The sequence below is a fragment of the Xenopus laevis genome, chromosome 2S (genome assembly GCF_017654675.1).
Source record: "Xenopus laevis strain J_2021 chromosome 2S, Xenopus_laevis_v10.1, whole genome shotgun sequence".
NCBI lineage: Eukaryota > Metazoa > Chordata > Amphibia > Anura > Pipidae > Xenopus > Xenopus laevis.
The window spans coordinates 12,767,972-12,783,560 of record NC_054374.1 but is presented as its reverse complement, the minus strand read 5'-3'; the positions used below and the strand labels follow the sequence as shown (position 1 = coordinate 12,783,560).

The window sequence follows — 15,589 nt, the reverse complement described above, 5'->3', positions numbered from 1 at the left end:
AAAAACAAGTTTGTTTCTTCTAAAAATTCAACAGATTGAATGTCAACCTTATAGTTCCCATACTTTTATGCTTAATATTTTATAACTTTTAAAGAAAGTAATGGAGTTATTGTGAACCATCTGCTTCTTCATTTTCTAGTGTTCAAGTCCTGCCTTTTACTCAAAAGCCATTCAAATGTTCCTTGATAATTTTACAAACATGGTATGTCTTATTTTGAGTTTATATTTTGGCCCTAACACAAGCCTGGAGAGTTATCATAATGTTGACTCATAACAAAATACTTTACTTTTTGTCTTTGTTGTGTGATTGTTCAACAACAACATGAAATGTAACAGGATTAAGATCATCGAATAGTCAAAATGATTGCTTGAACTGAAATATTACAAATTACCTTTTGCTCAATATTTGAAGGGAATGTGTCATTAATGTAAGTAACGCTGTGCTTTTGCTACACATTAGTTAAGCTCATTGAATGTATTCACTGTTTTTCTGAAAACATTTCATAGGTTCCAGTAGAGTAGGTGAAACAAAAAGACATATGAGGAAAAATATGAAATATGCAGTGGCTTTATAATGTCCCATAATAAAATGGGTACATCTCCAGAAACTTGGCATGTCATATATCTGAAATAATTAATTATAAGTTCTGCAGCAATATAATTAAAGAAATTCTAAAGTTTGAAAAAAAAAATCACCCTGGAAAAGCACCCTGTTTTTTCCATTACACCCAAAGAAGTACATGCAAATGAACCAATTATGGATATTCTGTTTATGCTCATCTCCTAATCACTTGTGCTCCTTGGACACTGTGGTCTGCACTGTTTTTGCCTGAAATAACATGTTCACACTATGGGGCACATTTACTATTGGTCGAATATCGAGGGTTAATTAACCCTCGATATTTGACCGTCGAAGTAAAATCCTTCGACTTCGAATATCGAACGATCGAACGGAAAAACGTTTGATCGGACGATTAAATCATTCGAATCGAACAATTTTCCTTCGATCAAAAAAAGCTAGGAAAGCCTATGGGGACCCTCCCCATAGGCTAACATTGGTGCTCGGTAGGTTTTAGGTGGCGAAGTAGGTGGTTGAAGTTTTTTTTTAAAGAGACAGTACTTAGACTATTGAATGGTCGAATAGTTGAACGATTTTTAGTTCGAAATTGTTCCATTCTAAGTCGTAGTCGAAGGTCAAAGTAGCCAATTCGATGCTCGAAGTAGCCAAAAAAATACTTCTAAATTCGAAGTATTTTTTATTCTAATCCTTCACGCGAGCTAAGTAAATGTGCCCCTTAGTGTCTTAAACTTTCCCTCTATCACTCATACATAGGTTCCTAGTGCAAAAATGTTCCAAAATGACAAAAAATATATACTATACCTTTGGTGATGAAGTCAGATTTTGTTGTACGGATTGACATGGCTACAGTGGTTTTGACTGTTGCAGAGGTGAAAAGGGGGATGATTGTGGTTGGAAATAAAGGTTTTGGTACATCTGGTCAATGGGAAAACATAAAAAGAGACATGAAACATAAAGACAAGGTCATATCATATGTAAAACAAAATATAAAAATGAAAAAAAAATATATAACAATGATTTTGGTTTCGTTAATGTAGACATTAAAATTCAGACATGCTTAAAGGGAATGTTCAACTTAAAATTACTTTTTTAGCATAATGCCCATTGTGATATTCTAAGTCACTTATTAGTTGGTTATTATTTTTACTTTTTGAATTTTTTTGATAAAAAATATTTTTTTTTTATTCTGCAGATTTTGGATTTTGGAGGATTGGGGATTATGGAACTATATTGATTTGAAAGACAGGTTGGAAGGGAAATAGGAGAGGGCTTCTTGGGCCTAGGGTTAGAAAGAGACATAATAAAAAAGAAAATAATTTGAAAACAAAATGAGGACCTATTGAAAGAAAGTCTCAGAATTAGTGATGGGCAAATTTGCGCCGTTTCGCTTCGTCGAAAAATTTGCGAATTTCGCGTGATATTCGTTTTTGACGCCGGCGTCCGTTTTTTCGAAATTTCTTCGCTGGCAGCAAATTCGCCGTGAATTCGCGCCTGGCGAATAAATTCTCCCATCACTACTCAGAATATCATTTTATTAAAACCGTAAACGGACATGATTACAATTTATTACCATACTTTTTCACACTGCCGTACTGCATATTACACACATTCTGAAAATCAGATATGTTTATCCATTTTTTTAAATGTAGAAGTATCATCAAAATGCTTCAAAAAGCAGAAGATCAAAGATTTTGCCTTTTTTTTTGTTTTGTTAAACTCATCTTTACAGGTCAAGCTCTATTAACTGAGGAGTTTTAGGGGTAGTTTTAGGGGTTTTATAAGGAGTTTTAGGGGTAGTGCAGTGCACACCCCAAAATAAAGGGAGTCTGGGCAGTCAATTAGATTTTACAGTATAAATAGGAAGTAATCCTCTGAAGCATTGTATTAAAAAAATACTCACTTGATGAACCTATTACATTCAATAAACTATGTGAAAGAATTAACTGTATGGCTATAAAAGATAATAGCATAGCTTTACTTTTAAGTTGCACATTACCTTTAAAACAAATTCAGTCTCTTGGTAACTCATGTTATTAAATCACTCTCACTGATTATATTTAATAGCACAGAATAAATTCCTTGGTGTATAAAAATATCGGGTTCCACACATAATATTTAATGCCATTAGAGTGAGTGGATTTAATTGACAAGAACCAAGCTTTTATCCATGCCATTTATAATGAATGCTACAGTGGAGATCAAATGTGAATAAAATGACATGCTGGGAAGTGGCAAACAAACAGGAAAATAAAAACATGCTAAGGGAGAATGGAAATGATATGCTAAAATGAATGTTTCACCTGTAATGCCTTCTTCAGGTAAATACAGAAGTGATCGCTACAAATGACAAAATTCTTCAGTATTTTACAGAGCAGCTTGTGTGCCGTTATAGGTAACACAGAACAAATGACAGGTATTCTTACTTATTAGGAATTCGTATACTGAATATACAGTTAAAAGCGATAAATATCCTGATCAAAAAATTAGGCTGGTAGTAGAGGATTTTCATAATGTCTGTGTATATTAAGTGTATATTAAAATAAAATGAATAAAATAGTTGCCATTTTATTGCACTTACTACACTTTTATTTTATTTATTTTTTTACAATTTTTAAATAAAACATAACTTGCACCAACTTAAATGTATTTAAGGCATTAGTAAGTCCTTTCCTTCAATCCTGGCATCAAAGATTTGGTACACGAGACACAGGAATATTAATAGCATGGTCCATAATTTGTCATTGTCAGCCAACACACCGTAAGCCATTATACGGTGGGTTTCATTATCTTGACTGCATTAGACCAGCTAGAGATATGTGCAGTTTGGTTTCTATGGGTTACTCGTTGGTGGTTTTTCTTTTCTATGTTGCACATAATTATAAACATACAGTAAATTCCATGTGGACTTGTCCGTTGTCATAAGGATTCAATTAATACAGGCAATGAACCTAAACCAACTGCACTAGACCAGAAACTCTAACTTCACAGTGGTTGCCATTGGCTATTAAATGTAAAAACACCTATTATTGACTTAAACAACATTGCAAGGATGTGATATAGCCAATTAATCCAGGTATAACACAGTGACCTATTGACAGAGCCACATACTGTTAATAAAGCAAAAGCCAGCAATAGAAACATTTTTTATTACAATTCGGGGGAATGTAATTAAAGTCACAAAGAGCAAAACAATTCGCACCAATAAGATTAAAAATCGACATCTCGCAATGCAATATTGTTCCTTAAACTGTTATTGCATTGCAAATTTTAATTGCGCATTGCGAATTTTAATTGCCCACTTTTAAGAAGTGCTTAAAGGTGTCGTGATCTTTTGGAGCAAACATATTGACTTTTTCAGTAAGAAGATTTATTACATTGACTGCGCATTGACGCAAACTATAAAATTCGCAAACTGTTCCCGGGTTCGCAAAAGCTATATTAAATTTGCGCTAAGCAGAATTTGTTAGCGCAAAGGCATAACTTTTCGCATTGTGAATAGTTTTTCCATTACCGACTTTTATTACATTCCCCTGTATATCTGTTAAATTATATTTTCATATAGTAAAATAATGTCTGCTTTATATGAGTAATATGGAAACTAGGGACTCACTTTTTAAAAAATGATGCCTTTGAGCACATGCTGAATAATTGCTTCTCATCACAAATGCTGGTATCTCTCACAGAAAACTATAACTAGGGAAATCTAGCCTCGCTCATGGAAAATGTAGTAAAAAGCACAGATAACTTTACACTGGCAATGTATTAAAGCCAGAACAGATACGTACAATGAGCTCATTTATGTTGGTGATGCAATGTATTATTTTTCTCCATACTAAAAATACGTCCCTGTTGTGGGCCATGGAGCAATAACAGGTAAAGGTCCACTTTAACACGCTCAAATGATTGTTTTTCTTTTTAGGTCCATATGTTGCCACTCCATGTGCCTCACACACGGTATGCAATTAAAGCCAACAGTTTAATTTGACATATTTAGCAAAATTAAAACATTTATTTTTTTCACAAATATCTAAAATGTTGTGTTTTTTCTTTATTTCATGAAAACTCCAAAAAATTTTAGATTTAAAAAAAGCAAAAAAAAACATGAAAAACGCTAATACAAAAATTCAGCAGGTAAAAGGTCAAGGTCCTGTGGAAGGGATCCTATTGGACTATTTTTAACCAATACAGTCTTTTCAGGTTTTTTTTTGTTCACTAGTAATTGTCTGAAAATCTTGAATAATTACAGGTTTTAGGGGTATTTGTATTTTCTAGTGCATAGTTCACCGTTTTCATTCATTCATACTTTTTATATTCAGATCTTTAAATAACCTCCATGACATATGTCATTTTAGAGAAATAGAGTTTTATTGTGGTTTCAAAAACCTCAAATTCAACCTTTGATAAATGGGTCTTCCCAGTCATGTAAACAAAATCTATGGTAAGAAGCAACTTTGGTTCAAGTGTGTGAGTCACAATGCAATTACTTTAGGACTATATAAAATCTACATGATATCAAGTCTATGGATGAAATACTTGGTACCTTGGAAAGCAATTAGATTCAGTTTCACATGCCCTATAACCTACAAAATGTATATATACATGATGCCTGACCAATTTAATTGACCAAGGTTATGACTTATTTACAAAGCTTTTTCTCTTGTTGTGCAGCATCATCATTTTGCTACTAAAAAAATAATAGCAGACCTATAACATTTTTCCCAAAGTTTGAGAATAGTAGAGCAAGGCAGGTTGGACCGCTGCCTCAACAAGTTTGGAGCTCTAATCCTTTGATTCACCATTTGTAACAATGTACTTCACAATGACTGCATGAATACATTGCTTTATATCGGCAGTCTAAGAACCATTGCGTGGTTACAAATGTGTTGTTTGCTCCCAAAGATATGGATGAATAAAACAATATTTCAGCCACTTTTGGCTTATACATACAAGGAGTAACATGATCAATTTATTCATTAGCCAGGATACATTCAAGGTGGACCATGAAGATGCTGCATAAATGACTGGGTACAAGAGTCACAATATCAAACATAGAAAGCAAACATCTGAAGCATGGAACATGATTGTATAATATATCTTTGTGAATCTAAAGCACCCAGGTGGCAGACAAAGAAATTGTCTTTTATAAACGCCTACTCAGACATCAAATTTCGTAGTACACTAGAGGTTATAGCATATGGATTGTATAATAAGTCTGTATTTATTTTTATATTTTTTTAAATAAATCATAATTAAACACTTCAAATAAATCAGAAAAATATGTTATGTAGAAATCACAATTATATACAGATGTTGGTTAACAAACATCGATCATCTTGTTTGATATAAAAAAAAGTTATAGTTATTCTTTTGTCTTAGGATTCATGCTTACTGCAGCTGCAACATGTAATCTGAAAAGTCTTTATAAGGACTAAATCGTTATATAGTGCATAATGTACCCCCTACTGTAATTTATAAAGATATTATGTTACCGAGGAGTTATGTGTAAAAGCACGAGGCTGCAGGCCGAGTGCTTTTATACAGGTCACATAACTCCGAGGTGACTATTAATATCTTTATAAATTTTAAGTGGGGGGTACATTATTTATTATAATCTACAGTTTCTGGGTTCAGTTTTACTTTTACTTTTTTTGAAGTGTCTCTACAAGTTGATTTTTATCTTTAACTGCAGCTCTTTTAGGTACCTGTATTTTATTCTTGCTTTCTAAAAGGCACATGTCTCCTGCAGCTGCCTCTCTGGTCTCGCTCTTTTCCTCACAGGATTCCGCTACATTTTCACTCCCCCTCCCGTCCACTATCTAAAGAATCGCTCCCCCTCTGTGTCACATCATTTTCTTTTACTGCATCAGAGACCGGTCATGCAGGGAAGGAGGGGGAACGAGTGGACGGGAGGCAGAGCGAGACTTTGGTAGTGTAAGGGAGGCAGAGCGAGATTTAGGCAGTGTAAGGGAGGCGGAGCGAGACTTCAGACACTGGACGGGAGGGGGAGTGAAAATGGAGCCGAATCCTGTGAGGAAAGCGACACCAGGGAGGCAGCTGCAGGAGACTTGTGACAGGAGTGAGAGATGCGATGAAGGAAAGAGAAGCCCTTCATCGCATAAAACGGGTAAATCCGTTGTTGGAAGTGAGGAAATGTGGAGCCCGAAAGCTATAGCGGTGGGAAGCAAGGCAGCAGCTGCGAGTGCTGTCTCTTTAAGCTTATAATCGGCGCGTTCTGACGAAAGAACGCGCCGTTTATAAGGATATAATTTACAGTCTGGTCCCATAGGGAAATGACCAGACTGTAGATTATATATTATTACTGACCAAAGGTAACATCTTTGTTAATATCATAGGTTAAATCAGTAGAGTAACCCCAATAGAATAAGCTCATGTCAATTTTCATTAAGATGTAGAAGGAGCTGTGATTTTGTGGAATTATTTCCCAAAGCAGTTGTACTTGTAGATACTGGACTTTGGATGATTTCAAGAAATAGTTTTAGATCTCATCTAGTATGTTATGAATTTATCTTTTTTTCAACAGCTGTAATCACTTTTTATCTCTCCTACCTGTTGGCCAGTCCTAAGGATCTGTATATAAAGCTTACTGTTTATATAGTACAGTATAACAACAGGACAATGAAATAGGGAGAGTCGTTAGGGAGAGTACATGTAGTGTAGGGCTGCTTTTCCAAATTGTGTCTTTTTAAACATATTCAAAAATAAAATATGCACCCACAATGGCTAAATAACAGAATGCTGTGGTTTATGAGCCACCTACTCTGTTGGCAAATAACCATTTATTGGGTCTGCTTAAGAAGTACATCTATTAGGGTCTACACTGGTTTGCACAACAACATGTTATGCTTCAAATGTTTTATTTAACTACACTAGCAAGATGCAAGCATCAAGAGCTAACCTTTTAACCATCATCATCAGAATGACAGGAATATTAGAGTATATCTTTCCAGGTTATGTTATATTCTCTATAAGAATGGCATGAAGTTATCCTTGAGCAGTGTGTTAGACAATATGTTTAATTTGTAACATGTAATGAACCTTTATTTTTTGCTTGGTATGATCTTTTCCTTCCTATTTTCCATTTTGGCAGCAATATTAAAAACTATCAGTCACAGAACCAACTATTTTATTATTTTTTTTTACAAAGGAATTGCACCTACACCCCCTCACCTACAGTAGATTCACCTAGAAGAAGCACAGACAACATTCTGCAGAATTTATGTTCCTAAATTTCACCAAACACTTAGGGCCAGATTCAATTCAGTGAGAAAAAGGTTTATTACATGAAAACTCAAGGATGAAATTTAATTTGAGATGCAATTCAATTAAAAAAAAACTTATCTTACAGTTTATCATGTGAAAACTTTAGTTTATCTATCTAAAAGTCTATAGGGAAAACTCAAAATTAATTTGGAAAAAAAGTTGAATCTTGTCCATGAGTTTTCTGGTAATAAAACATGAGATACCTTTTTCTCTCTGATTTGAGTCTTGCCTTTTTATCTGAGATCAGGGACAATCAATCCCCTATAACTGAGGAACAAGGCACAATGATGCATTATTAAAGCAAAATCATCATATGATCATATGTGTTAATTTATGGAAAATAACTGACTTCAAAATAGACATGTACATTAATAAATTTGTTAAAAAGAGCTATAACCTCTCGTACCTGTTGGTAAGTCCTAAGGATCTGTAATAGAAAGCATACTGTTCATACAGAATAACATTTTTTCAATGGCTAGGTTTTTATTATAAAGGTATTTTATTGTAAAATTGTTCTGTATAAAATATTGTAATAATAACTGAGAATGGCTGTTCTGTGCATTAACTCTGAGATAATGTTCTAGAAAATGTAAAGAAAATTAGTTGCTATAAAACTACAAGCTTTTAATAACCCTAATCAGATTTGAAACTGTCCATAACATCTCTTTATCAAAGTAATTGTTGAAGTGGTTTGGAAGAAGAGAAGTCAGGGTGACACATTTTATTAAAAAATGTTATCAATTTCAAAAGGAAAATAATTAACATATGCAAGACTTTGACATGTTCAAAATAATTCATTTTAACGCTCATTGCAGAATCTTACAGACAAAACACATCCGATATTATAATTTATGTATAGTGTGGCAGGCAAAATGATATGACTTTACTTAGGCCACAAGCAAATGACATGAGGTCTAAACGGGAAACCTCAGTTTTTATAGAATCTATTAACTTAGACCTGAGCATAACTGTAGGCTAAATGACTGAATGCTCGAATAGCATGAAAAACATGTTCCAGTCTAATTATTTTCTTGCAACATTTAAGTAAACTATATATTATTGTCAGGCTGTAAGCTTGCTCTGAGAAATATGTACTTCATAAATGTTTTTATGTAAAATTCCATGGAAGAAGTAATTTATCCAGCCAAGTGTTCAGAAAGACTCTTTTTAGTTGGATAAAGGATTTTCTCCTTAAAAAATGCTTTTAAAAAAGGCAATAGGTCTACTGTACAAGCATGTATAAATGGACTGCACTGTAAGGTCAGTTGAATCTGGATGAAAATGTAAAAGACCAAGCAAAGCAGCAAAAAAAGACAATTAGGGGTAATTTTTCAAAATCCAGATTTATCTCACAATTTTTGGAAAGCAACTCAGACTTTTTCCCCCTATTTAACATTAAATTTCCCAGAAAAATTAGTGTGAGGGGAAAGTCTTGATAAGATCGTGCGACTTTTTCGGATTAGGCACCTGAATACCACAACTTTTTCAGAAACCCAGCGCAAATCAGGATATCTTAGGGACATCTGCCTTTGACTTCAACATTCACTCGGCAGGTCTGAGTTGTAGTACTTTTTTCTTTTGACTTTCATCACTATCAGGGTTTAATAGAACCTGAATTGAGATGTTCTTCTATTGAAAAAATGTTGGTTTTTCCCTTTAAAAATCCAACCAAAAAAAATTGGACTTTGATAAATAACCTCCTAAATGTATATTATGTCATAGACAATTGTGGTGTTTATACAAATGGCCTGTAGATGTCACTGTACACAATAGTTATACTGTGAATACACAGTACTGTCTAGACTGCTTAAAAAGTGAAAGTAAGAGTTGTTTCCTGTTGTGTAATGCACCGTTATACTCTACTCATCCTCGGCTACCCAAAACATAACAACAATGTTACTTTAAGGTAAGCCTTAAACAGGCAAACATTGCCTAGGAGCACTATGAAAATCAGTGAAACCTATTTGAAAGTTTTCTATCATCGAACTTAAAACTAAACAAAGCTTTAATTTTTTTGTATTATCATTGCCACAATCTGCTTTTAGCACTATTTCTTCATGTTACAGATGGAGTGTGGGTTACTGTAAGCTACAGATGGGTACATTAATATCCCACTTCCTAACAAGTTTTGGTGAGAACTTCTAATAAAACATAGTTCAGAAAATGTCATTATTCTATGTTATTTCAGTGAATAAATAATGTAATGATATTTGATCATGGGAACTAAGGAACGGGGGAGCTTTCCACCAAGGTCCACGAACACACATTAAACAATGGTGCTTTAGCCACTGAATTTCTCATAAATGTTGCTGGGAGTGAGTTATTATCATTTTGGGGATGTTATTTGTCCCCCCAAAAAAGTTAACACAAAACTTAGGCTGGCATACAGTATGTAGAGGCAACTATTTCTGTAGGATAACGCTGGCTACACCTGTAGATAATCTTACATTGTCCTTTCGTTACATTTTTAGAAGAATGATGAATATTTAGGTTCCAAGAGTAAAGCAGTCAGCTGTATAAATGTATTTTTTCAGAACACATTCAAGGTAGAAGAAAATAAATATGATTCACATTCATGGTAGTTTCAAGTATAGAACATACAGTATATTTTTATAGAGAAATACAATGCCAGTATCTTTACTGTGACCTTTGAACCCTGCACCTTGGCTTTTGCCAGAGAACGGAATGTTAGGAGTGGAAAGCTACAATCAACTGAATATGGGCTGATTTATTATGAATCATTTTTTTTACTGAGTAGTAATGATGGTTAGATTTAGCGAGCTCTTTTCTGCACTGAAGTAATTTGTTCCAACATGAAAAAGAGTATTTCCCCTCATTAATTTGTACAGTATTTCTCTAGTTTTAATGCAATACTCATTTATTTCCTGGATCTTAAAGGAGAACTAATGCAAAAAAACATTATCTTATATAGTTCTTTACTCCCCTCAACTTTTTCCCTGCAGATTCACAGACACCACTCTGGGCTGCTGTCTTTGCTTAGGGACCAATTCACAATATACAGGATCAGTGGCATAGCTAGATATTACTGGGCCCCACAGCACATTATTTTTCAGGCCCCCAAAATGTTTAGAGGTTGACCTGTACTACCAATATTTATTGAAACTGTACATGAATTAGGGCCTCATGGCCCCTATACCTCCTATGCCCCCCCTGTATGAGCATGGTCTGCTTTCTCTATAGTTACACCCCAGTACTGGATAAATATATTACATATAAAATTTACAATACAGGGTTGATTAGTTATTCCTTAAAATTGACATTACATGGCAACTTCTATGACAGAATAATCTTATTTTCTGCTTGATCAATTTCAACAACCAAGTTTAGCTTCTAAATAGCTGCCCAGAATGAGCATCTGCAGATTTACTGACACTCAAAAGATGACCTAATAAGATCCAAGATGGCAAACTCCTATAGACAGATTTGAAGATATTGATCATTGCTGTTCTAAGGCTTCTAAAACTCTTGGCTAATACATTAAGTTCAGCATGTAAAATCAAGTTATTTAAGCTATAATAGCTTTTAACCTTTTTTCCCTTTAACAATTTGGTGGGGGTGTTAGAGGACAGATAATACAGAACAGAAGCCAAACACATTCTAATGAATTGAAATATATATTTGCTTTGTGTAAATTTGCAGTCATAAATGTTACTTTGCAGTTAGGAAAGTGTTAATAATCAATGGGCTGGCAATTCTCTGGATTTCATGGCTTGATATTTTAAATATTCATGGCTTGATATTTTATATATCTTCCCCCTAATCATTATATGGCCATTTTTACAATAGTTAATACAAATGTTATTGGACTGGATTTAGAGAGACACAAGAAACATTCTCCAAAAGATGAAACTATAAAAGGTGAATAGTTGAATTTATGTCCTTATACTTCGGTCACAGTTAGGTGTCATGTCAGTGTGTGTTAATTAGTGTAGTGTGTGACCTTCATACTTTTATAGATTTTAGTTTAAAACCAGCAAGAATACTATTTGCATATTCATGACCAAAGATGAGTATACTTGCCACCAGGCTAGACTGTTACTAGGCAGCATGTCGCTCCACATGGCCGCTTTTCTGTTCCTTTCTCTCTCGCCGTGCTTTTGTCTGTTTATCTTTTTGAGTGAAACAGCTTATAAAAGATGCTCAAAAGCAGTACAGCAGAAGAATGAAATTGTCAGCATGAAATACAATCCATTACAGATCACCAGGAGTAATTCCATTTGGAAAGAAAGATCATTTTTAGAGCGTGCTACTGTTAACCATTCTTTGTGTTGGCTCCCTCCCCACCACCATATCCCCCTCCCACTATCACCATAAAACACATTCACACACTGCACCAATGCATTGCTAAGAAAAGTTTTGGGAAATATATGTTTTAGGTTGATGTTAAATATGAAAGTTTATTTACAGTAGATAGCAAAATATGTTTTTTAAAATGGGTGGAATGTTCACGTCTTCATCCTATGACATTGTTGATGCTTTAACTCCAAATCCCCCAAATGTTGTTAGATTCTTCAGTGTCGCTCTGTTATCCAATAACAATTATCAGCTATAATCCGACCATCACCATGTTTTATATTTAATGGAAAATGTATTTATTTTGCTGAATCTCAAAATAATTTAGTGGGTGCTTTAAATGAACTTTTAATGGGCCATGGAAGCCTGTAACAATGAACCCATTTGTCTTTCTTTTACTTTACGCCTAGATTTATATGATGTCATCTCCAGATATTCTTTTTTATGGCACTGGGGGTTGATATGATAGGAAATATTTTGTATGATGTTGGAGGACTTTCCAATAGTTTATTCTGGGTTCACTTGGTGCAGACTAGACAGAGAATGCACAATAAATAACAAAAGTACTCTTAAAAAGTGTGGGTGACCCAGGCAAATGTTCTCCAGCAGCTTGCTACTTTGTTTTCTCTCCACAAGTTAATTTGTCCTACTAAAATTAAGTTCTGAAAAAATATTACAATCTATGAATATTGCACGAGGCAAGTCAATTCCTTCTGTTTTCAGAAGGCTTTATGTTGCATGTCTGCATGAAGGGCTTTTTGTCTCCTTTTAGCCCATCTCACCCTTACCAGGCTAGCTTCTCTGCTTGAAAACATATTACAAACAAGAGGCTGATATTGATGGTCAGACCTTTACAAGGAATTCCTTCCAGCTGGGCTAGTAAGATACATCCTTACTGTTATAGCTAAAGAAAAGATACATTTCTGTAAGGCACAATTCGACTGCAGAACTGGAAAAACAAAATGTTTTCTTTGTTGTGTAAATCTAAAGATCAACTTATGATCTATAGACCTAACCTTTATGTACAATACTGCAGAACCCTCTTGTTAATCAGCAAAAAGAACTCCACATCCATGCAAGTGAAAGTAAAAAAAAAGATATTTTTTTTTATAATGAACTATACTTTTAACAAAGGATGTGAGAGAAAGAGCAAGTAAATTCTAAGAGGTTTGTTACGGTTACTGAGTGTGTTATATAATGAAGAGGAAGTGCTTCAGCTCATAATGCCATTAGCAAAGGCTAGACACTATTAGGCTACAGCTAATAGGCTTTTAATTATATAGAAATGGACTGGTATGTAGGGAAAACCAACACATCTAAAGTAAAGAAAGCTTTTCCTTCATTACATGTCATGATCATTAAACATATTCAGTGCCAACTAGTAGAGGCATTTATTGCCTTATCGATTATTAAGAATGTCCCCTAGGGTAAACTTTTCAAAGTACAAGGTATATATTCTTATTGTTATATGAAACATGCTCCCATGTAAGTAATAGAAACCCTGGGAACTGATAATAAAATATTTTCATTAGTGATGGGCAAACGGCAAATAAATTCGCGAAACCACAGCGAAAATTCACCGGTGTCAAAAAAAATGGACGCCGGCATCTGTTTTTTTTTTACGCAGGCGTCAAAAATGGACGCCAGCATAAAAAACTAGACACCGGCGCCGTTTCACAAATTTTTCACAGTTTTGCAAATTTAGCGAATTTTTCTGCGAATCGAAACGCCCCATCACTAATTTTCATCAATATGAACAATGCCTGCTAATGTACAATATATGGAAGCGGCACAGGTTGCATAACACAAAGAAAGCAGGTGTATTGCCCACTTTTACATGGCTGAATTTAACTAGCACAGTAACCTCACACATTAAATACATTTACAGCCTACTAATGGAACTGTGTACCAAAAAACAGCATGAAAGCAATAACTAATAAATGAATTTGTTGCTTAATAAAAATACATCACAGTAATTTGAAAATATCTTTTTTCGTGGATCAACTAAACAGTCATAGTTTTTTTTTTGTGCAGGTATGGGACCTGTTATCCAGAATCCTCGGAACCTGGGGCTTTCTGAATAATGGATCTTTCTGTAATTTGGATGTTCATACCTTAAATCTACTAGAGAATCATGGAAACGTTAAATAAAGCCAATAGGCTGGTTTTGCTTCCAATAAGGATTAATTATAACTTAGTTGGGATCAAGTACAAGCTACTGTTTTATTATTACAGAGAAAAAGGAAATTATTTAAAAAATTTGGATTATTTGGATAAAATGGAGTCTATGGGAGACAGCTTTTCCGTAATTCAGAGCTTTCTGGATAACAGATTTCTGGATAACAGATCCCATGCCCGTACTGTAAAAAAAAAAATAATGTCTTATTAAAAGGTACACTATATATATTTTTTAACATATTAAGTCATACCTGCTGTTAAACCAAAAAAAGAATCCAATGCAAAGGAAGGTCTCTAGCTGATGTGTTACAGAAAGCAAACATCAGATTTCAAAGTATATATCTTAGGAATTGAGGGAAGTCAATTAGAATTTGATAAGTGTGAAAGCCAGGTCTACTCCTAAATGATATGGATGTACTTTCACTGGACACCAATTCTGTGCATTTCGATGTTGCCACAGTATCCGACTTTGCAAGGGCCTTCCTGTTTCTGTGAGTGTCTTCTTGACATTTATTATTAACAATAAAAGCCAAGACAAATGAAAGTAGCAGCAGTATTGATTCAGCAAATGCAGCACAGAGAATTCTAACAGTTTGATCCCTTCTACAAAACAAAAATTGCATATGGTCTTTTACACTTGTTTCCCCCCTAGCATTCCCCCATCTCCAATGAAAAATGGAAATAATGCTGCTGCTTAGACGTGAGTGGAAAGAAAATGTTACAGGTGAATTGTAATCATTTTGCTCATAGCTGTATTGATTCCAGCATATCTACTCTGACATGTAAAGTGTATTGCCTTTCATCTGTAGCAAGCACCTGTTAAAAGCAATCACAAATGACCTTGATCTATGTCTGGATTAGTCAATTAGGGATCAAAAAATATTCATTGTGTTTACAATTGCTCATTTTTCCCTGGGCATCTCCTGGATCACATTATAAAACACCAAATATCTACAAAAGAAGCAATAATATGGTCGTGTGTAATTCTTTTCTCACCCCATTGCCCCTTTAAAGTTCATATATATATATATATATATATATATATATATATATATATATATATATATATATATATATATATATATATATATATATATAAAAGTATATTTGTATTAAAAGTAGGTATGCATGATTCTGAAAATGCTATTCTCTAAGTCAAGGGGCATTTCATTAATGGCTGAGTCTACAATCAGTAATTCCAGCAATATTTGGTGCCAACAATATATTAATGGGATC

The 15,589-nt window shown here is 34.2% G+C and overlaps 1 protein-coding gene across 2 annotated transcripts in view; it reads right to left on the bottom strand.

The window, feature by feature from the left end:
• The window catches only part of LOC108708858 (cell adhesion molecule 2-like), an 860,128-nt gene that overhangs the window by 49,456 nt on the left and 795,083 nt on the right, over positions 1-15,589 (bottom strand). Inside the window, exon 9 of one of the 2 annotated variants that reach the window (XM_041583367.1) lies at positions 1,382-1,495. The exons of the other annotated variant lie outside the window; for it this stretch is intronic. Coding sequence (XP_041439301.1) covers positions 1,382-1,495 — 114 coding nt within the window. The remainder of the gene's footprint in view (positions 1-1,381; positions 1,496-15,589) is intronic. 2 annotated transcript variants of the gene reach the window in all.